Here is a 24,888-nt window from a genome sequence, read left to right on the forward strand (position 1 = left end):
GTGGGACCTATCTTCATGGTAATACAATATTGATATAAACAAATTCATTTTTCATACAGCTGTAGTCAAAATAATAGAATACATTACAATGTATAGGTGCCATTAAGTGGATTCTCTATTGACATCATGGATACTGAGCCTTTTTTCTTTCATTTCTTTCTAATGTGTGTGATTCGATTTTCGAGGCCCAAGATGTATTGTACGGGTACCATGCATCATTACAAGGATGGGAGGTTAATCCCAAATGTTATCATGAATATTAATTTTAGACAAAAAACCCTTTCACTGTATGTGATTTCTTGTGAACCTTTTTGTGTTGAACTTGAACCCATCATCTCAGGAATTACAATGACTGGCAGGGCTCGAGCAAGAGCAAGAGCAAGAGGTCGCGCGCGCGGCCAAGAAATGGGGGCGCCTGGAATGGTAAGAGAAGTGAATAATCTGCATACTTCTATAGTCCTTAAAGTTCTTGAATATAACTTCAAAATAAGTGTGCAGCAAGAGCAGGCAGTCCAAAAATAGTGCGAAATGTATTGTGCTTAATCCATATGACCGGAAAAATAATGCTGAGAGAAGTCATTAATGGTTAAATTTCATTTGATATAGTCTCTATGAACCCTTGATTTTTGGCCTTGGGAGCTCCAGAATCTCCTGCTTGGAAAATCCGTCAGCAACCAAATAGAAGTGCTTTAGGTTTTTGGTTTTTTTTTCTGCCCCCCGTAGTCCCAGGCTCCAGAACCTTTACCAAATCCTCAGGCACCTGCTGAGTGTGAGCTAGTTGGACGGGGAAGACAGAGGGGTGCCCCCAGTCCTGCGCCTGCAGATGGTAGGCAGATCTTTTTTTGTTAAGTAGTAATCAGAAATGTGTACTTAATTGAAATCTGTTTATTTTAGTGAATATATCCAAACTGTGGCTCAGTTTTGACTCAAGCTCATAAAGGTATGTGTTAGACCAGCTTATAAGTTATGTCAAGATTAGGGCTGCATGAGGAGTAAAAAAAGAAATAAAAAAGTGGCAAAATGTAGTATGGGCTTGGTCGATCGAGCAAAATTATAATCAGTGATTGACACTTTATTCCACTCCAATTCTTAGTATGTTTTTCATTTTCCATACAAGTAAGGAACTATGCAAACAAAATAAATGTTAGTTCTGTATGATTATATTAGATTTGCATATGGAGCTGGCTACTGAAATCCTATCACAAGTGGTTACTCAAGACGCATGTGGAGACACACTCTAAAGCCAGGTGTAAACAGACGTACAAGCCTGACGTTGAGACGCAGCATGTACGACTTGAGGAGTACCTGTATTTGTTTACTACTAAGGTCGTTGTCACATGCGATTTCTGTAGTCGTAGTTGATTAAAAGAATACACTTTAAAAATAATGGTTAGAAGAACACATAGTCGCAACGAGAGGGACATCAAAGTAAATTTTTACATGCAATACCAGAACACCGCTCACCCTCTCAAATGAGAAGCAGTTTCAATACTTTAGAATCAATGTGCTGTATATTACATGTAAGCATGTAAGTATATAAAAATGACGTCGGCTGATGTTGATTATCTCAAAATATGATTAATCGATCGACTACTAGTCTCCTCAATCAGAAAACCCTAACCCTAATCTGCCAAAGCCTAATGTAGTATTTTTGTGATATGAAGATGTGCTGTCAAAGCCCATGAAAATTAAACCACTAAACATTTTCTGATTGAGGAGACTAGTAGTCGATCGATTAATCATATTTTGAGATAATCAATATCAGCCGACGTCATTTTTATATACTTACATGCTTACATGTAATATACAGCACATATTGATTCTAAAGTATTGAAACTGCTTCTCATTTCTCAAATTCTAATTTTTAGCACTATCAATATACCGGTAGCAGTTGTGCTTCCTGCTCTGTTTTCTCAGACAGCGAGTTGACACACACCTAACTCAGAATTCGAGCGGTGTTTTATTTTTATTTTTTCTCCTCCAGACAGCGTTGCGCTGCGTGCGCCCATGGCGGTTTTCCTGTGTTTTTATTCAATATCTATATTTTTGTCTTTCTTAACTTGTATGAAACAACATTTTTAAACACAACTGGGTTACGGAACGGTTCTGTTCCGTTACAAACTAAGCCTGTGTGTCCCATGCTGTGTCACAGTCTCCCCATTGCTTTCCGTTGCTATGGGACTTGATTTAGTAAAAACTGTATGTTTTTGTGTAAATACGTTACTTGTAAATAATAAACCCTGCACTTCTGTAACTGGTGGACCACATTTGCCACATTATGTTCTATGCACGGTTTCCCAAGCCTACAGAAGATTCAGCAACTGGATTGCTTATTTTTCGCTTCAGATTTATTCAGAAACAGATTTCGTTGTACTGATAAGGTGAAATCAGTTAAAAGTTGACCACGTAAATAAAACGGAGCCCCAAGTAGAGCTCAAACCCCGTTAGGGGCTTGGCTGCTCATTCACAATTAAAACCACACACACACTGAAACACACCGTTTTGGAAAATTGTGGTATAAGAGGCATGTTACAATGGCTTGAATGCATCATCTGAGTCGATTTTCAAGAAAAAAACTTCAAAGACCTTAGAGACCTATTTAAACAATAAAAAGGAGCAAAATAGGTGCTAGTCTTGCCAGACTTTATCAACCATATTTAGGCGAAATTAGCCATCTAAATGTCTAGTGAAAAAAAATATATATTTTGAATGCTGCTGACTTATTGGATAATTTAATTATGCTGTGTGTGTGGAAGGCACTGCGAGAATTGATGGCATTGCTGATATCAAGGCCATGTCTTTATTTTGGATTTTCATGTGATGAAAAAAGGAAATGTTAAAAGATTAATTCAGTGAAAAGTAAGATTAGAAGTATCAAACGGTCTTGTTTTTGGCCTTGTGATGAAATTGTAATTTAATACAATATTTGCTTGGGGGAAAAAAAAAGTATTGTTACACTGATTTACTTAGCGCACCCCCCCCCCCATTGATGCTCATTGATGTGTTTTCAATGTGACTAAGTTTGTATCTAAATCCCGTTTCCCCCAATCAGCTTTTTTACAGATCTCTGCAGGCTTTCATCAGATGAAGTTGGGAGAGAGAGGGGGACGACGCTGTGACTTTAATGATTCAGGAATTTACACCAGACAGGCTATGGAGCATGTCAAGGCATCAAAAAGCGGTCTGTTAATTTATGATGTCCATCAATGTAAAGGGGCCTTCACAATGGTGCTGTGCAAGACTTGGGTTGCAAGGTTTCCACCAAATACCGATATTACAGATATGAATTCATGTTTTTAAGGTGTAGTGGGTCGAATTTATGGAATGGACTCGGCAGAAATGGAATATAATATTCACAAGTATTTTTTTATTAATTATTGTATAATCCTATGAAAATAAGAGCCATGTTGGCGACTTTCCGTTTAATTAGAATGAGCTGTTTTTGTTTTTTTTTTCCATAGGGAGTAGGTATGCTTCACCGATGCCGCCATGCCGCACCGCCGTGTTTATTATACAGTAGCCCAGAACGGACAAACCAAACACTGGCTCTGGAGAGGGTCTTTCGTGAGTTTCGTAGCCACAGTATTCCATTGTGGCCGCCATGTTGCTCGGCCATGGGGAGGGGTATTCAGTTGGTTGAGCTCTTCAACCTCACCGCTAGATGCCACTAAATTCTATACACTGCACCTTTAAATGTAAAAATACACTTGCATATCGCTTAGTTGAAATTGCACTTTGTAGTAAGAGGAGAGAATTGCCAGCATGAGCAAGTTCGCATAACAAATGACTAGGCATTCTAAACAATGCATTGTATTATACAGTATGTCCATCTACATTAACTGTATGTAGCTGTCCACTAGGGTTGGGCGATATGTCAATACATTCCTACCGGCAACAGTCAGCCCAACAACCGGCAATTGTCGATATATTTTCCAGGGAGAGGGGGATCGGATCGCGGGCGCCGCAATGCGCCTTTTCATGTGCCCCTGTCCCCCTCTGCAATCCTATATGTGATTATCTTGGTTTTAAACCAGACACTGCCATTTAGCCGAAGGACATAAAGGACGCACGCATTGAATTGCGCTTTACAGGTCATTCAATTAGTGAAATAAAAGGACAAATCCCCCAGCCAAACATCAATTCCGGATATATTTGTCTTATTGCCCAAGCCTACCGTCCACTGCCTTTGATTTAAAAAAAAAATAAAATAAAATAAATCCAACAACTCATAATGGGTCTACTAAACAATCATGTGCAACTACTGTGGAGCTCAGTGTTGACTGTGTTGTTTTGCCACTTTTCCACAAATCCTCCACCCCATTGCAAATATGATTAAGAAGTACAAATTGATTTATGTAATTACATCAATGTACTTCATGGAATTAATGATCACTATATTGTCGATTTATTATGATGAATAATCTCATTATTGTGCAGTTATTTAAAATCAAGCATTGCAACTAGCCTGTGTTCTCTTTATATTATCCCAAAAAGTTTTAAACCTGCGTAACAAATAAAGTAATAACAAGACAAGAAGGCTATTTATTTGATCAAGTCGATAAATGGCCCTGATTTGTTGAGGGACTGTAAGGATGTTGCTTCTTGCAAAGTAAGCAAACAGCCTTTTCTTTATTGATCATTATAGAAGACCAAATGTTTCCATGCAGTACCTCGCGGCTGATTTGCTGTTGTGATTATTCATTCGGCACGGCTTGGGCTTCAATCATTTCCTACATTTTTATCATTATCAAAGTTTACAAGAGCCTCTGTTACTGATGGAGCAGTAGTACATGTAATGGGTCAACTCCTCCAAGACAGCTCAGCTCGATTAGAGCTCCGTGTGCTGAGTTCAAACATAAGATTTGTTTATTTTTCACAGAACTTTTGCTCAAATTTAAAGTGACTGCACAAGTCACAACACTTGAGTGACCTAAACTTAATACAATTAGACTTAGTAAACAGGACTAAAATGACAACAGGGCCCCCTTGCCATTTCTGAACAGCAGCTAAAATATCCCTGTGTGAAGTGAGCAAGTATTTATTTATAGAGGCCTGGAAAAAGTTAATATAAGGAGAAAGGTAAAGCTCGAAAGTGTAAAGGCGCCCTCGTGTCAAAAACAAATAACTTAAAAATAAATCATTTTGAACAGCATGTGTTTGATGAATGTTCTTAGGTACCTCTGGCTCCATCATTCCACTGAGGGCAAACTTCTTCCACATCGTGTCACGCCCCCAGTGGGTTCTGTATCAGTACCACGTCGACTTTCAACCCCCAATGGAATCTCGGCGTCTGCGCTCAGCTCTGCTCTTTCAGCACGATGAAACCCTCGGCTCAGCACGCTGTTTCGATGGAGGCATCCTGTTTCTGCCTCACAGGCTGCACAGCAAGGTACACATTACTGGGGCTCATTTCGGTCTACAAACTAATTCTTCTGACCACCACAGAGAAGTTCCCCCATCTAGAATAATGGTGATCTTTCCTGGTGTTTTAGGAGACAGTGCTGCACAGTGAGACCAGGCACGGAGAGAAGGTTCAAGTGAAGATCACTCTCACTAACGAACTCCCTCCTACTTCACCAGTGTGCCTGCAGTTCTACAACATCATCTTCAGAAGGTCCGTTTGGGAAGGATCCTCACAAGTCATGTCACAAAGTCACAAGTCACAAATCTTTGTGATGGTATAAAAAATTATGCTGCCTGTAACTTTCATAGCAGCTCTATGCAGTTACCATAGTTTCTTTTCAGATTTTAAATGTTTACAAACATTTGGTATAAATGCCTCTGCCGAAATGTATTATAGGTTACCTTTATCAGACTTCAATGTGGTTTAGTCAAAACGAAGTTGCAACTGAGGTGCTGTTCTGATCTGGCTTACACTATTTACATCACAGGATCCTGAGAATACTGAACATGCAGCAGATTGGACGTCACTACTATAGCCCTAGTGATCCACTCACTATCCCACAGCACAGGTACAATGTCACCAGCCTTAAGTGAAGGACCGTAGCTAATAAATCTTTTATCTTACTAAAAGTCTTAAATTGTTGGATATTAATAAAAATGCTGGATATTTCTCACAATTTGACTTTGATACAAACGGTCACTATTTGTTTCAACATATTGATTGGATGGCTCACTATGCTATATATTGGCATGTTGTACGTAATGATAATTGTGACCAACCTTTCAGTAAAATTTACTTGGCATACAGTACAAAAGGTGTTTGTGGAACAAAATTGTATTTAAATTCATTTGTCCGTTGCTCATGGTGTTTAATTTCAATGGAGAATGTTTGCACAACTTCAAAGTATCGCCTTTACAATTCTCATCCATTCAAAAATTGAAACGATTGTATGGGAGTATAGTGTTTTTTATTTGTGTGTTTCATGAACCCATCCCTTATTCATCAGCGAGACAATGTTATCTTGATGTTAAATCATCTTTCCAGTGATGACCTTTTTTTAATGGATACTTGTATCAGCCAGACCTGGAACATTTGTCTCTGCCCCCCCCAGGCTGACCATCTGGCCAGGCTTCACCACCACCATCTTGCAGTATGAGTCCGGCATCATGCTGTGTAGCGATGTAAGCCACAAGGTGCTGCGCAGTGAGACGGTGCTGGACTTCATGCGTAACCTGAGACAACAGTGTGGAAATCAGCGCTTTCCTGAGGCCTGCGCAAAGGAGCTGATTGGACTCATAGTCCTCACAAAGTATGGCTGACATGTTTGGGTTATTTCTCACTCGGGTAGTTTTGATGGATCATTCTTCAGCATGGTTTAGTTTACCATCCTATATTGTGCCGGGATAGCTGGATCTCACAATTGGATTGCACAATAGTCTCACAATAACAAACCTGCCAACCTTTATGCATTTTGTGTACCAACTAGAGTTCTTGGTCAAAATACGCAGGTATGTATTTGAAATCAAGATTTGTTTTTTATTTTATTGGAACTCAAGGACAGTTATGTTGTATTATTGTTCCATAGTGAATAATAGACAGTCAAAATCAACAATCTCCCTATTGTGGTGGTAGTCCGTATGTGCAGCTGTCCTTTCACGTGAGCATGATCAGATAACGTTATTTGTCAATGACGTACAGCAGATGTACCCAATGAGACCAAATTATGAGAATTTATCCGATCATGGATATAAACTTGAAATGATTGGACAACAATGGAAAAGATATTTAAGTCTATTTTATTATGAACTGAATGAAAATCGGAATCTGTCAGAATTGGCAGATCACTTTAAAAAAAAACAAAAAACTGAATCTGCCAAGAAAATTGCAATCGGTGCATCTCTAGTTGGTAAACATGTTCGGTAATTTTGTGAGATGATGCATTTCAAGGTGTGTATATACTAATGAGATAAATTTGTATACTGTGTATATAGCTACCGATAGCCGCTTACATGCGGTGATTAGCCTTGTTACGAGACGCTACGGTGTGAATAACAGTAATTTAGCTGCAGTAACTCTGAGACTCCCTGTTACACTATTGTGGTACTCTGAATATTTTTCCAAGGTTGCCAGGTCTGCAATACAATATCGATATTTAGCCTTTTTATTCATAACAAGAATTGAAAGTTGGAATACAGTTTAACATGCATTACAAAAAACAAACAAATCAATAATAATATGTAAGTTATATACAGTATTAAACAAGTATTCTCTTCTGTAAACAAGAAACCACAAACCACCATCACTTTACTGCAAGTTGAGTAGAGCACTACTCAAACGAGGCTCTCGTATATGGATCATATTCTGAAAACATTTTCTCCAACGCAGTAGGGTTGTAAATCCTTTCTTACAAATGCCACCAACCAGAGTTTGCATTGGCCGGCTATGAGCCGGTATCAAGCGTAGCTGTCAAATGTTGATCAAAATGTCATTGGTCAAAATGTCTGGTAGGAAATATGGCAACTGAGTAGCCTATTAAACAATATTGTGACCTAAAGAACTTGTTGTGGAGACAAACGTGTATTATGCGCAATTTTGGTTTTCTGTCACTGTTGTTGGCTTGACAGGGTTGAAACAGGTGAAGGAATGGTGGCATATCCTGTTTGATTTCTGAATAATAAACTTGTCTTTATTAGTTGGCTTTCAAAATGTAATCCACAGATAGAGAATTTAATGCAGAGGAAACAAAATACACTTGAATATTGGATCTGATGATATTTCTTATCCATTGGGTTTAACATGTTGCCTTAGAGGGGCACTAGTGAACTATTTATAATTCAGTTTTTTAAATAAAGTGTCCCCACTGTAGGTTCCAAGCCTAGTTCAAACAAATCAAAAAGAATCTGCCACAATTTAAAAAAACAAAAAACAAACAAACAAAAAAAAAACCTTCGTGTGAACTCTGCTACCAATGACTGTTATTTTTGGGAGTGTACTTAAGTGGAAAGATACTTGGAGATAGAAGTGTCTGTATCATTTGAAGTATTCCTACAGCATTCTAATTGTCTGAGCAAGCTAAATAAATAACTTTGCTTTTGTTGATTTGTTACCCCGCTGTGGTTCTAAACCCAAGTCTATCAAAAACTCAGCTCTAAGACATGACATTCCAATGTCATTGCAGAGCATAATGCAATATATAGAAGTCTTGACAAACCCTTTCATTCTCAGGTATAACAACAAGACTTATAGAATTGATGAAATTGCCTGGGATCACACGCCCAACAACACATTCAAGAGAGGAGATTCAGATATTTCTTTCAAGAACTACTACAAGACTGTAAGTCCTCTGTTGTAAGCATTTTTACACAAGGAGCTTTGGGATGATTTGCATAGTATTTGCTGTTGAATATTTTTATGCAGGACATTGGCCCTATTATGTAATGATGCACAATGTCTCATCAGCAATATGGCCTGGACATCAGTGATGGCAACCAGGTCTTATTGGCGAGCCATGTGAAGAGGCTCAGTCATGCTGGGGCTGCTCCACCTGGTCCAGCCATGCTGGTCCCCGAGTTCTGCTACCTCACAGGTAAAGGCTCTCACAGGTACAGGTGAAGGCCCTTGAAACCTTCCATTAGATTGCATAATGTACAGGTACTTCTCACTTAACGGCCAAGTTCCGTTCCTACGACCAGGTTGTTAAGCGACTTGGTCGATAAGCAAGGACCTGCCCCCTTACCATTGTTTCAGTCTTCCAAACGGTCGTGAAAGAGGTAGATCGGTAAGTGAGGAGCACCTGTATTGCACAATAACATTGAAGGCCATCTTGAGAAGTGAAAAACAAAGGCTACTTTGAAATGACAAGTTCCAAAAATAATATATTGTGTTTGTATGTGTGGAGGACGATCATAATTTAGGGATGCAGAGATACTGATGCTGGCATTTGTTCCAGTTCTGCATTGATGTACAGTGGTACCTTGAGTTACGAGTGCACTAACATACGAGATTTCCGAGTTACAGGCTGTTCCGTTGATTTTGTTTTTGTATTGATTTGTGAGCAAAAATGTGAGTTACGAGGAGCGAGCTTCTGGTACGCCGCCACTAGTTGGCCTGGCGAGCAAATCCGGCCAGCATCCCGCGTCTCATGCGTTCACTTCACGTGGTTACCTGACCGTGGGAACATCTCTTTTGTGCTCGTGTTTTGTGCTTTTTATGCAGTTATTTTGCCTTTTTTTTTTTTTTTTTTTTTTTTTTCTAACCATGGGTCCTAAGAAAGTAAGTGCTGAGAAGACGTGGATGATGTCTATTGAATCAAAGCATGAAATCATAAAAAAACATAAGCAAGGTGTGCATATGATGGTATTGGCGAGGCAGTACGAGCGTAGTACTTCTACGATATGTACCATACTGAAGCAGAAGGAGGCCATAAAGGGTATTACGCAAGCCAAGGGCGTTAAAATGTCTAAGCTGCGGACCGCTGTCCATGAAAAGATGGAGGATCTGCTGTTGGTGTGGTTGATGGAGAAGCAGCTCGCAGGAGATGGCCTGATAGTGTTTTATTATGTATTTATACAATATTTGTTATTAAAAAATTGGGGTGTATTTTTTTTGGGGGGCTGGAACGGATTAATGGCATTTCAATTAATTTCAATGGGGAACATTGATTTGCTATACGAGCAGATGCAATTACGAGCTCTGTCACGGAACTAATTAAACTCGTAAGTCAAAGTACCACTGTACTTGTAAAGATGCTTCCAGAACTGAAGCCAATACCAAAGTGAAGTAGCTGCACCTGTCAAGTCTTGACAATAGTAACGGTGAATAGATTGTTTATAAATTATTATACAGGTACTCCTTACTTAACGACCTACCTGTTTAACGACCGTTCTGACTTACGACTAGCTCTCTGAGCAGTCTGTATTGTGCGCGGCATACAATACCCCGGCGTGCCATTGCGTGCGTGGCGTCTCAACATCAAGCATCTCATTGTGCATCACCCTTTATATACACTATACAGTAGGACCCACTTGAAGAGGGCTCTTCCAGCTGGCTGACAGTCTCATGTGTCCTGACAGGGCCTGTTTAATTTTGACTGTGAACAGGCCCATTTATTCAATTGCAGTGTCACCATGAGATGGCGCTAACATCACAAAAAACATCACATTCCCGAGAGATTTCAGATTTTCACCCCTAACTCATTACCTGAGAGATTGTTCTTTGAACCCTGGCCAGAGGTCATCTTTCAAAGTTCAATTGTCTTTTTGTCATATGAATAAAGATAGGTTTAATTATTTTAATCTACATGTTGCACAGCTTTTTAATTTCAAAATGGGAGCTGTTTTTTAATTTAAATTTTTTAAATTACAAAGATCAATAGCTTTGTAATGAGAGCACTCAAACTAGGTCTATGTAATTATAGTTTCAAGTTTATTGTCAAATACTTGATAACAATGCAAGCATTACCAGTAATGAGATTCTTTGTCTCAGAGCTAATTCAACTTTACATAATATGTAAAATAAGGGTATAGTAGTGATTAAAATAAAACAGTATTTAAAAACAGAAGAAGAGTATTTATACAGTTCATTTTTAAACAAAATTTAAAAATCGAAAATGGAAAGTAGTATAAGTAATATAAAAGTATTTACCTAAATGAAAGACAAAATAAAATGCAGACAATCATGACAGTGAGCATAGTGGACATCTTAAATAGTTGTGGGCCACAACAATGCAGTGTTTCACTGAATGGTAAGAGACAGTGTTGTAAGACAAAAACTGCAATATACTACTCAGAGGCAAGACAAATCAGATATGCAATACTTGATACATTAAAGTGAAGTTTTTAAAGTGGCCAAGTGTGTGTATTTATAGGTTCTAGTTTTCTGCCTTTTGATTTAAAAATGATTTTTTTTTTTAACGATCTAATTTTTATTTGACTGACAAATTTCTGCATTTGAGCCTCTGTCGGAGAAACGGTTCCACCATCACCCCCCCTAATCTAAAAGATTGATTTTCCAAATTCCAAAAATTACTGGCACAAAATGTTAAATCAATAAAAGTTGATTGAATCAACAAATCAACACCAGGGATATAATAACTTACAAACGTTAGACTAAAAAGTTTATGGGTCCCTCTGAACACTCAAGATTGTTTTTCTGTTGATACAGTTTAAGCTCCATGGTTTACTTAATGGATTAATTGCCAACTATTAAATAAATCACCATAGATGGTAAACTGGATATTTGATTCCCCCTCTAAAGAGAGGAATTTTTACCTCTCAGTGAGAAAAGAGTAGATTGCTCCATTGAGATGTGGAGATTTGGAGATTTTCATCAATGGGTCTGTGTTGGCATATGTATGGGTTAGGTGTGAGGGCTTCCAGGCCTGTTTGGTGACACAATGACTGGCCATTAAGTGTAAGCAAAGATGGCCCAAGGCTTTATCTGCGGTCTGCTTCGTAGTCACTCCGACAATGGGTACTGCGGCAATTAGAGAAAAGTACTGTAGCCTTTTGTAAAAGTTGTAGACTGGGAGGCTCTGATACAAAAAACAAAGTAGGAAGCAATAGGTAAAACAGCAAAAACATGTGAAACAGTAAAGGGTGATGTAACAATACAGATAAAAACAATCTCATACAATCAAGTCTTAATGCACAGACGGTCAATTACACTTGTGCGTGCACATTAGTTGTAGTTCTGAAAAGCAACAGGGATCGATAGATACTAATAATATACTTCCAATAAGTATTTCCATAGAATAGTAGTAATAAGTAATAACTTGTATGGTGCGCAAACGGCACACCGTAGGACAAAAAAAAAAAACCTGCTCCAATTTTCAGAATTAGGTTTACCTCTCACACAATCAGTTGAAGACAACAAAGTGTTGAAGATAGTATGTTTGTATTCATGAATTTGTCAATTTACAGTAAAGCAGCGAAAATGTACATTATGCTTTATCGGCATACTGTGCACATGCTGTACAACAGGCACCGGTAGTTCATCCTTGGATTTTCCTCTAACCCTGGTCTTATCTGAGGTAGGGCTTAGGCCTTTATTTGTTTGTGTTGACCACATCCCCGGCATTTATTAGAAGCCCGGTTTTTATTTGAGTAACGCTTTATATTTGAGGAAATATGGTAACTCAAATAAATGAACTACCTTATCTTCTAAACCTTATACTGCTATTATGTACATTGTCACCTCAATGCTTACCCTGCTATTTGTTGTTGTTTTTATTCATTGTCTCAAGCTCATTCAATCGTCACAGAGGAATCTGTTTTGAAAGTTTTATTCAAGCACAGTATGAAACCAGATGAGAATGGCACACTATTTGTATGTGTGGATGGGGAATATATATAATCTGGGACCTCACCATACGACACGTTTTCACACATGAGGTGACTCCCTGGGGGGCATTAGGACCTGGGGGAGCTCCCGGAGAACCTGACACTGATGTGATGTCATCCAACGGGGTTTTAGCATGAGTTCCGTTTTGTTATTCCGTAACTTTCACAGATTTCACCATCTTATCAATCCACTAAAATTTGTTTCTGAACAAATTTGAGGCGAGAAATACTCAGTCCAGTTGCTGGATCTTCACTTATATTAGATCTACAAGATATAATTTAAAAATTTGTTCCCACTTTCGTAACACACAGGCTCGCTCTGTGATTTTCTGTTTCATTCAATTTACTTTGTAAAATTAAATACATCAACAATAAAAAATACTTTTTATTTTATTTGTCCCATCCCTGGCACATCCATCACTGAAGGTTCAGTCCCTGGACTGGAGCGGGAGTTGCTCAAAACAGTGTTCTAAGAACAACGATCGTTCCTACAGTAGTGGCTGCAGTGCGGACACAAAGTGGACGGTTCCTCCAAAAAGTCCTTAGAGCGATGGAAAAAGTTCCTGCAGTATGAAAACACATGGAGAGTTTTGCGCTTTGCGATACATTAAGTATTGCCATTAAATTTGTTGCAATATTTCACATTTGTTTTATGTAAATTAAAACACCTGTTACGCACAGTGTTTTCATTTGATTATTCCATTAAATACATCTACAAAAAAACCCCACTTCATTCTTTCAAACCATTTATTCTTTAATGTTAGATGTATATATTGATTCTATTAGATGTACAGAACATACACCAGTTGCCTTACATTTTAAACCATTGGTTTCCCCCCCAGTGGACAGAAAGCATTGCAACTGCTTTTCCACAAATGCAGCCTGGGGGCGTTTCCAGGCACCGGCGCAAAATTATGTCATTGAGGGGGATATAATGACAGTCACTGTCCTTGCATGGCTCAGCCACGCCCCAATAATAGTTCTGCCTGGGCTCTGTTCCAGCTGTCCTCTCCAAGTTTCTCCTACTGTATGTACTATATATAGACTGTATACATCTCATCACTGTTCTGTCTCCGGTCCTTGCTTATCGACCATTCGCTTAATGACCTGGTCCTAGGAACGTAACTTGGTCGTTAAATGAGGCATACCTGTACTGATAACCGTGACACACACAGGGTCATCAAAATCGGTGATCTGACCTCTCAGTTATGTCTAATGTTTGCAGTGTTTCTTAAGAAGTGTGCTTGATTTTGTTTTTCCCTCCCCACCACAGGCTTAACTGATAAGATGCGAACTGACTTCAACATTATGAAAGACTTGGCCACCTACACCAGGCTGACCCCGGAACAGAGGGAGGGACGCCTCAACACATTTGTCAACAGCATTCAAAGGTGAGTCATGACGAGATGGCCCTACATCCTAAATTGTTAGCCTGGGGCGTGCTGGCTGGGTAACAAAATGGAAAAAAAAAAAACCCCTCAAAATACTAATTGAAATTCATAACAATTATGAACTTAATTTATGGAACCTAAGCGGCGATCCATAAAATCCAATGTTTTTTTCTTTGTCATGTTTGCCTGTGTGTTGTTTTTAAAAAATGTCTTGGAAAGGCACATCCTACCACCAACAATGGAAATGGCGTATAAAAGACATGCATAACACAATTAAATTGAGCGGCTCTGCTTTGAAAAGTCGATATAATAATAAAAAAAAAAAGATCAAATGTGGGAGTATTTATTTTTTAACTAAATCTTACAGATTTCCACTTTATCCTTCCAGAAATGCTGAAGCGCAGTCAGAGCTGAACACTTGGGGTCTCAACTTTGATAATGAACTTCTCAATCTGAATGGCAGAGTCCTCCCAGCTGAGAGGATGATCCAGGGATCACGGACGGTAGATCATCGAATGTTTTTTGTTAAGCATTCTAATGGAGAGCAATGAGAATATTGAAGGCTTATTATAAAAACAGTTCACGATGTGAGGAATTTAGCCTAGGTGTGTGATATCAAATAATTCGATACGCTCCCTACAGCTCAATACATACTGCAGTATCGTGTAGAAGTCCACCAGACGCATTGGCGCAGCGTATGGGTATGGCGTGCCGTAAGGGCTGCTTCCTATTGAATCCACTGTTGGAGCGCCGCATCAGTCATGCGGGGTCTATTTTTCTCAACTGCGCGTGCCTACGAAGCCTTTATAATAGAAACAGGAGATAAAACTACATAGAAATGTTTTTGTAAAGAGTGCAATTAAACAAGGTGTCCAGTCGGAAAATAAACCCTTGAGGTGGCCCTCTTTATTACAGACTGCTCTAGCTAGTGTTGCGTCGTTCACGAATGATCCAGTTACAGTATTTTGAACAGCTCTTTTGTTGGTACAAAGGGAACAGTCACTTGGTGATGAGCCCCTCTGTTTTTTTCAGTTTTGTGTTGTTACTTTAAGTTTCCGTCTCCTGCCGCCGGCAAATGTTTCTCCCTCTCTGTAAGAGACAGCCTATAGTCCTCCCTTGCTGCGAGGTGCCCTGGCTAAAAAGGAGCGCACCCACTGTCACATCAGGTTCACAAAGCAAAGGCACGTGCACACTGGTCTGACTGTTTATTTTAATAAGTTATTATACTATTACTGGTGTGGAAAAACACTGTTCATACCTTCTTCTACACAAAATAACTAACTAAAGTACTGGTTTCATTTATTTTAATGAGATATGTTTTTAAATATTATATAAATAAATATTAAGGAAAATTATTATTATATACACACAAAGTTAGGGATATTTGGCTTTCAGGTGAAATTTATGGAAAATGTAAATGGTTCACGCTACAGTGATATATCATGAAAGTAAGAGTGTTTAAGTAGAAGTATGCAATGGTCATTTCCTCATCTCTCTCAATTTATTGAAACAAAAGCCAACAACAGTGGTGGATATACAACAAAAAATGTCAACGTCTCAAGAACTTGTCATGTGCCTTTGACCATCAATTACAGCTTGACAACTACCTCTCATTCTGTTCACAAGTCGACTTATTGTCTGCTGAGGCATGGCGCCCCACTCTTGAAGGGCGGCCCTCAGGTCATTGAGGTTCTGGGGTACAGAGTTACGAGCCTCAACACGGCGACTCAGCTGATCCCATAGGTTTTCTATGGGATTCAGGTCTGGAGAAAGTGCAGGCCACTCCATTTGAGGTACCCCAGTCTCCAGCAGCCGTTCCCTAATGAAGCGACTTCGATGAGCTGGAGCGTTGTCCTCCATTTGGCCTGTGTTGTTTACACAGGGGCACAATGACTGGATTAATGATGTTATTCAGGTAGTATGGGCTTGTCACTGTACCATTCACAAAGTGTAGGGCAGTTCTGTATTGACTAGACACCTGCCCACACTGTAACACCACCAAAGGCTCATCTGGTGACAACAGTGGCTGATGCATAGCGCTCTCCTTGACGTCTCCAACATCGTTGGCGGCCATCATTTCTGCTCAACGTGAATCGACTTTCATCAGAGAACAGCACTGGGGCCCATTGGTCCCTCGTCCAGCGTAAATGCTCCCTGGCCCATGCAAGACGATGATGCCTGTGCCTTGGTAGATTCGTGGATCAAACACCTGTTGTGAATTTTGCTGTTCAGCTCCTTGTTAGAGAACAGCAAGTTGTGCAAAAAGTACTGAAACATTGAACAGTTGGACATGTACATTCAAAAGTGTAGAGAAGGTCAAATTAAGTTGACTTGTAAAGGTTATAGTGCATTTTAGGTTCATCCTGAAATTTCACCCAAAAGCTGAATATCCCTAACTTTTTGTGAGTAGTGTGTCCAGGATAGTATATATACTATCCTGGACACCTCCCCTCCAGTCAGATGAACTTATGCAAATTATAACTTTGTTTGCCTTGGTTTGCCTTAAATTGCACCAGTATTGACATGCAAGTAGACCATCTATTATTAAGTCTTCCACCCTGAAGCATTGGCTTGAATGGCAGCTAGGTTCATTTTCACTTTGCCTTTCTGATGCTAAGTAGTAGCGTGGGGGGGGGGGGGGGGGATCTGCTGTGAATTGCCAGGGGGATGGCAGGAACTATAGTTGCAAGTTGATCAACTGAAACCTGTTTAATTGCATTTCACCGATCTTGCCTGTTGCCACTAAACTCTTTTCAGGAGCTTACTGAGCCCTTTTGGTTTTGAAAAACAAAATTATACCAAATCTTTTTTTGAGCAGTATGAGTACAACCCATGGATGGCTGACTGGTCTAAGGAGATGCGTGGGCTGCCTCTGATCACTGCTCCCAAACTTGAAAACTGGCTGATGTTCAGCTCCCGTCGAAACATCAATGAAGCTCAGAACCTGCTGCAGAGCCTCAGCAAGGTCTCCGGTCCGATGGGTATTCACATGCAGAGGCCCATCATGTGAGTTGTTGGCAAGAATTGTGTGTTGGCCACTGTCTAAAATATTTTAGTGAGGAAAGATTGATTTTAGTGCCAACTTGGGTGGTTAATTGTCACCACATCTCAATAGGGTGGAGTATGAGGACCATCAAGAGTCTCTCCTCCGAGCCCTGCAGCACAATGTTGGACCACAATCTCAAATGGTTTGTCCCCAAGACATACTACGTGCACTAGGCTTCCCACGGTTACCGGGCATCGATACACCATAACACAGATTACATTACTTGCCCACTGTCGTTTTTCTTTTCTAAAACCAATAAAGTTCCGCATATCAGCACCCACATTCCTCAATTAAAAAAAATTGTAAAATACTAAGCGTGTTATCAATACCAAGTACAAATACTTAAGCTGCTCTCACACATGCTATCCGGATGATCAGGTCTGGACATGGGTTACCCTTTCACACATGCAGCACACAGCTGGAGATTGTCCGTGTCAGACGCGTTTACGCTACCTGTAAATACTTGGTTTAGAGCGTGCAGGAGGCAGGACATGACGCTGTGGAGTTTCAGCACACCCAAGATGGAGGACGATGCTACAGACTTAACTTTTTTTGCTGTAGATACTCCATGTATTTGGACATAATAAACATGAAAGAGTGGAAAGGAATATAATGGAAAGCAGAAAGGAGTACAAAGCAGCTACCCTCCACACTCGAAGATCCGCACGAAGGGATAACTGGCACGTGCGGTAGACTTCATCAACATTCTGCTCTGTTCACACATGGGCTCAATCGGACATTACACAGACTTTGTACTAGGGTTCTGGCTAGGTCCAGTCCAAATGATTGGGACATTTGTGTTCACACATACAGCTCCTCCGGGTAATGCCTGGATAATTTCAGGGTTGCAGTGCATGTGTGAAAGCAGCTTTAAGAGTACACAGCAGAGAGCGCGATCTGTGGAGTCACATTCCACTAAACACGAGAGGAGAGAAAGAAAGCTATAGAAGACCTTGGATCAGGTCTAAATCAGGACCGGTCTCCTTCTCCATGCATAATTTGCGGTCGCAGTCCTGTCTGCTGTTGTTCTCTCAATAACACATTGAGAAAAAAAAAATTAACTTTAGATTTATTTCATTTTACTTTTTATTTCACTCCGAAACAAAAGCAGCACCATGTACCCCCCCCCCCCCCCCCCCAGTTGTAAAATTGTCCAGTGTTGTCCAGAAAAATTCCTCACAGTTGCATCCCTTTCCTGCACGTAACTGCATCTTTGTCTCAACATCATATCGTATTGGCTCATTTCACTGCGCCCCTCCCCAGGTGGTAGTGATCCTCCCCAGCAATAGAAAAGATAAGTACGACAGCGTTAAGAAGTACCTGTGTGTGGACTGCCCCACCCCCAGTCAGTGTGTGGTGTCCCGTACTCTTAGCCGACCCCAGGCACTCATGACTGTGGCGACCAAGATAGCCTTGCAGATGATCTGCAAGATGGGTGGAGAGCTATGGAGCGTGGAGATCCCTGTAAGTGCCCAGTTGAATTTAAAATAATACCCTACTGCCCTAAGGTTTCAGCTTGAAATGTGACAGATCTTATGACACAAATCAAAGTCTCTGCAGCAACTTTTGTGAATTCCCTGCTTTATTATTGTTATTATTATTATTATTATTATTATTATCCAAAGGAAGATTTGTCTCAAAGCTTGTGAATCCCAGAGGCATTGATCTGGTTTTAGTCACGCATTCATTGCTTTCTACCGGGAATCTACTACTTCTACTATTAGAAGATAATATTATCAGGAGCCATGTTGAATGAATGTGCATTGTGAGGTAAGGGCTCTACGGCGTATCATTGTTATATTATGGCTACGAAACATTAATTGTCAAAATAGAGTATGACAAGACTTGGGTAAAGTGAGTCATTAGCAGGTGGTTCTAATTATAAGTTGTAAGTATTTATAATTATAATTATAATAGAACTGGGGAAAAAAAAATCTGACCCTAACAAATTATTTTTGTTGATTGCCTGAAATGGAATACGCTGTTCCTGTGGGTGAACTTAGCCACTGCTTCACATGTGACCTTCATGCAGCACAGCTTAAAACTCAGCTTCGTGAGTGATTACTCTTAATAAAAAAATACGGTAGCTGATTGTGCCTCTAAAGAACGTGGTGAAGTACTGTAATTGTTCAATGTGATTTAAATTTAGTTGCTTGGAGTTGGTTTGGATTTGAAGAAACCGATGCCACATAAGAGGTAGTTTGTCACAAGTCTAATAAAAGCCTTACACAGTCTTTGCAATAATCATGCCGGACAGCAAATTACATTTGAGGTTTTTTAATTGGATATTTGAGCTCCCTTAAATAACTTTAATTAAATTATTAAATGTATTGCCATTGAGTAGCAATTTAATCATTACAATAATTTGATATTTTTTTAATGTTTTACTTGGAACAAACTTGCTGAACAGCTCAAGCAGCTGATGATTGTGGGAATCGACTGCTACCACGATAATGTTGCTGGGAAGCGATCCATTGGTGCTCTGGTGGCCAGTCTGAACCAGGGAATGTCCAGGTGGGTCTCTGCTGTCTAAATGGTGTAGTGCCGGAGATTTCACCCAGACATTTTTAACTGGTCGGCATGGTTCCACAGGTGGTACTCCAAGTGCGTGCTGCAGGGAAAAGGTCAAGAGATCATGGATGGACTAAAGATGGCCTTGATAGGTACAGTCCTTTCCTCAAATATCAAATCTGATGGATGATTTATGTCTGCCAACAGTAGTTAAAGTCTTGAATTCTCCAGGTGCGCTGAAGGACTACCTGAAGTTCAACAGCTGCCTGCCCTCGCGCATCATCGTGTACCGGGACGGGGTGGGTGATGGCATGTTGCAGAGCGTCGTCAGCTATGAGGTGCCGCAGATCATGGAGTCCATCAAGTCCATCGGGCAGGACTACATGTAAGCTACAAGGCCATCTTGATTCTGTTGCTTTCATCACCGTTGGGCTAAAAGTGGCATGTCGTTCCCAGACCCAAGCTCACAGTGGTGGTGGTGAAGAAGCGAGTCTCCAGCAGGTTCTTCGCGCACATCGGCGGCAAGGTGTCCAACCCTCCGCCTGGAACAGTCATTGACATAGCGGTCACCCGGCCGGAGTGGTGCGCCAATTGTCTGTTCTGTTGAGAAACTTTGTTGCCGCTCAGGTGCAGTTGTTGTATACCTGAGTTGCATTCTGGTATTGTGCAGGTACGACTTCTTCATCGTAAGCCAGGCCGTCCGGACAGGCAGCGTCTCCCCGACGCACTACAACGTGGTGTATGACACCAGTGGCCTGAAGCCCGACCACATGCAGAGGCTCACCTACAAGCTGTGCCACATGTACTACAACTGGCAGGTAGGAGACGGTCTGCATTGGATTTTAGTGAAATCAGGTGTGTGACTTATTGATGGTGAAACCGTGTCCTTTCCAGGGAATCATCAGAGTTCCCGCACCCTGTCAGTATGCCCACAAGCTGGCCTTCCTTGTGGGTCAGAGCATCCACAGGGAGCCCAGTCCCAGGCTGGACGACTACCTCTTTTATCTTTAAATTGTTTGATTGGATTGTTCAATTCATGTTTTAAATGATTTCCTTTTTCTTTGCGTCCATTGAAACATTGGATAGAACGTCTGTTGGACAGTTCCGCCCCCTGACAAGCTCATCAGCAGCGGTTCACTTAACATGATGTTTGACTTTGTAAATACTTGAGAATATTTTGACCAAATTACTCGTGGTTTAACATGGAAGTATTAGTTTCAGTTGTGGTTGGATTTGTGTTCCGGTGAGTAAAACATCTATGACTGTAGATTTCTCTTCAATTATCAGTTCATTTTTGATTCTGTGATAAAACTATTTATCATTTGAAAGGATTTGGTGTTGGCTTGCAGAAACAGAATATGAGGAATGATGCGGGGCACTCATTTTATGTGATTTCTCACTCTAGTGTATTTGGTTAACTTTTTGGATATCCTTGGTTTGTTTTATAGAAAGACCTTTTTGGGAGAGATGGTTCATGTAAAGTTCCTGTTTGTAAGAATCCTTATTTTTTACACATTTTCAAAGAATGACCAGTTTAGGTCAACTGTTTGCAAAAGTGCAATAAATACCGTTTGGTTGTGATTTTCTTAATTCGGCCCCTTCAGTGAGTTTGACACTGGACAAATAGTTGTTCTGAGGTGTCCAACTAGTTAACTAATGACTAAAAGGCTCACAGTTGATAGAGATAAATGTATGTTTCGTTGGTATGAAGCTCTTTCCCACATTAGCCTCCTTTATGGAAAAGCTCCGTATAGAGTCTGTTCCCAAATAGATGACTGTTGTAGATGCATTCTGTAAGGCTTGCTTGAGACTAGGCAACAGAATTGGTTTCATTTTTAGACGAGCGCTTCGCTTCCTGTCACCCTGCCCCTCCCAGACAGTCTTGGTTCCCAATCACTGTAACCTGAAGTTAAGTGTGATCATTTTCAGTGTGTCCTACATTCTGCTTCCGGAGAAGGAATGTTCTCCACCCGTTCTACCTCTCCCTGTCCGCTCGCTGCCTCTGACTACGCCCCGGTGCAACCGGCGCTTGTGCCTGTTATCACCGCACCCCTACCTGTAAAAGACATGCAGACAGCTGAAACAACATAAATAAAGTGTCTGTGTGTGTGTGTGTGTGTAAAATTGTAGTTTAATGACAGAAATCAATCAATACAAAACAGTACCGTACATTTATTGGGTATTTAAACGACATCCCTTGGATTGGACAAGATGCTACGACCTGTGGTTCTGTAACCCCTCCCACTCCTCTCACTCAACATCCACTGATACATCCACCGGTGCTGGAGGTAAAATGGGAAATTGGGAGAATTAGAATAAAGCACAAAAATGTGACCGTAATGTTAATATATAAAACGTGAGAGGCAACGATCGGCCGGTTTACAAGGCTGATCAGTGTCAGGTATATTTTCAGATTCTGTGCTCATCAAATTTAGCCGCCCGATACTGTGCGCATGTACTGTACTTTTCTCTGATACTCAAACCCGATACAACAAAATGTAAAGTGGATGCTCAAAAAAGAGCAAACAAAAGAAAATGGCAGCTGTGTGGAGGTAAACCAAGATTTGATGAATAACTTTGTAATAATTAGTAAAAAATTTAAATATTTATCGTCTGACAACATTCCAACATTGTGCAGAGTGCGTATCGATCGCTGTCACAGTGGAGCTCCGATCGTGATGAAAGGTTCGACTCTTGAGACTTGGTCCTCGAGTCATTTAGTAAAACGAGTCGCTCCATTTGATTCAGTTGGTTTGACGCACGGTGGGGGAAGGAGGACTTCCAGTGAACGAGAGGAAGATGAGTCGGCCATTAATTTAACTTGTTTGTTTTTTGTAATGATTGCGATTTATTTGTAAAGTAGCATATATCATAAAAATGTATATTTGCACTTAAAGGGAAAGAGACTTTCATTTGAAGTTTGAACTGGACATTTCCATGTTAGTTATACACTACTCACAAAAAGTTAGGGATATCTGGCTTTTGGGTGAAATTTATGGAAAGTGTAAAAAGTTCACGCTACAGTGATATATCATGAAAGTAGGGCATTTAAGTAGAAGCATGCAATGGTGATTTCCTCATCTCAAACAATTTATTGAAACAAAAGCCAACAACAGTGGTGGGTTTACCACAACAAAAAATGTCTGTCTCAATAACTTGTCATGTGCCCTTGAGCATCAATTACAGCTTGACAACCACGTCTCATGCTGTTCACAAGTCGACTTATTGTCTGCTGAGGCATGGAACCCCACTCTTCTTGAAGGGCGGCCCTCAGGTCATTGAGGTTCTGGGGTACAGAGTTACGAGCCTCTACATCCCAGAGGTTTTCTTTAGGATTCGGGTCTGGAGAAAGTGCAGGCCACTCCATTTGAGGTACCCCAGTCTCCAGCATCATCATCAGGTCTCTTGCTTGGCGACGGGGGTGACGCCATGCGTAGAGCCAATCAGTTTAACTAATCTCCATTTGGGTCGGTCCAGTGCTAGGGACTTGGCTTCAGCAAGCGACAGGTCCATTTGGTGTAGGTCCCTGGTGACGGCATCAATCCATCGGGTGCGGGGGGCACCGCGGGGGTGTTTCCAGCCGGCAGCTTTAGGTTGGAAGTGGAGGATAGCGCGAGTAGGGCGTTCCGAGGGGAGCCTTTTGACATGGCCATACCAGCGCATCCGACGCTGTGCTGCCAGGTGGGATGCAGAGGGCTGTTGGGTGCGTTACCGCAGCATGATGTTGGAAACCCTATCTTGCCATTTTATCCCTATCCCTATCTCTATTGAGCGCAGTGCTCTGGTGTCAAAGCCATCGATTCTGGCAGACAGGGTCTTGTTGAGAGGCCAGGTTTCTGCTCCGTAGAGGAGGATGGAGAGGACTGAGGTGTTATAAATCCTTAGTTTGGTCGCTCTGGATATGGAGTGGTGTCTCCACAGCAGCTTCCAAAATGTTTTCATGGCACTGGCTGCCAGGGCACGTCTGGTTTATTTCAGGTGAAATGTTGCCATCGTTGGTGATTATGGACCCAAGGTAAGTGAAGGTCACAAACTCAACCTCCTCTCCACTGATATGCAGTGTTTTGTGCATTAATTTTAATTTTGACCTTCAGACCCAGTTTGTTGGCTTCCTCTTGGTAGGTTTCCAAGGCTTCTTTTAGCTGGTCAAGAGTGGAGCAGAATAGTGTGGTGTCGTCCGCATATTCCAGATCTGTGATGGTGTAACTGCCAAGTTTAACCCCAGGAATACGTGCACATATCCGTTCCATCAGGTGGTCGATGATGCAGTTAAAAAGGTCTGGTGCAACTACGCATCCCTGCCTCACTCCGCTGTTGATTGTGAACCAGGTAGAGTTTGTGCCATTGACACGCACACAGCTTTCGCCATCGCTGTAGAGCTTTTGGAAGAGAGAGGTAATCGTTCTTGGAGCTCCAAGGATGGTGAGGATCTTCCAGAGGGAGGAGTGGTCCACGGTGTCAAAAGCTGCCTTAAGATCAAGAAAGGCAATGTAGAGGTGTCTGTTTTGGTGGAACTCGTGTACCTTCTCAATGAGGCGGAGGGCAGAGATCTGGTCCGTTGTGGAGCGGTTTAGCATGAAGCCCGCCTATTGGGGGCATCTTTCGCTTCTAATTGCCGGAAGGGCCCAGGTGAGACGTATGCGGGTGAAGATCTTGCCTGGGTTAGACAGGAGTGTGATGCCTCTGTGGTTGCTGCAGACCATTTTATCACCCTTGTGTTTCCAGAAGGGGAGGATGATACCCCTGGTCAGTCTTCCGGGGGGTGCTCAGTTATCCAGACATGATTGATGATTTCGGTGAGCCAGTCAATGGTGTTGTCACCGCCCAATTTCATCATTTCAGCTGTGCTGTTGCAGATACCAGGGGCTCTGTCATTTCTCAGTTTGGTCAGAGCTTGCATGACCTCTACTTTGGTGACAGTTGTCATTTGCGCTGGCATTTTCAGTTGAAATAGTGAGAGTGGGGTCAGTTGGGGGTGCGGTGTGATGCAGAAGGTCACTGAAGTGCTCCTTCCAGCAGCTGATGCATTCATCCTCGGAGTTCAGTATGATACCCTGTGCGTCCTTTACCTGGACTGCTTTCTTTTGGGGGGCCTGATTTCACTCGCCTCAGGGTTCGATACACTTGGGTGAAGTTGTTATTTTCGGTGGCAGACTCCAGGCATTTTGCTTCTCCTTGCCAGAATCTCTCCCTGTC

At 41.2% G+C, this 24,888-nt stretch overlaps 1 protein-coding gene across 1 annotated transcript; it reads left to right on the plus strand.

Annotated features, from left to right (window-relative positions):
* Nucleotides 1-348: 348 nt before the first annotated feature.
* On the plus strand, nt 349-20,703 carry piwil1 (piwi-like RNA-mediated gene silencing 1; the record flags this gene model as incomplete). Its single annotated transcript, XM_080004579.1, has 20 exons — nt 349-423; nt 724-826; nt 3,053-3,181; nt 5,175-5,389; nt 5,493-5,614; nt 5,892-5,972; nt 6,516-6,713; nt 8,630-8,738; nt 8,864-8,990; nt 14,018-14,135; nt 14,524-14,638; nt 16,954-17,141; nt 17,251-17,323; nt 18,445-18,645; nt 19,592-19,695; nt 19,774-19,844; nt 19,924-20,077; nt 20,149-20,274; nt 20,363-20,510; nt 20,587-20,703. 20 exons carry the CDS (start codon nt 349-351, stop codon nt 20,701-20,703), a joined length of 2,574 nt encoding a protein of 857 aa, XP_079860705.1.
* Nucleotides 20,704-24,888: the final 4,185 nt, after the last annotated feature.

The sequence above is a fragment of the Zeus faber genome (genome assembly GCF_960531495.2).
Source record: "Zeus faber genome assembly, chromosome: 7".
Lineage (NCBI taxonomy): Eukaryota > Metazoa > Chordata > Actinopteri > Zeiformes > Zeidae > Zeus > Zeus faber.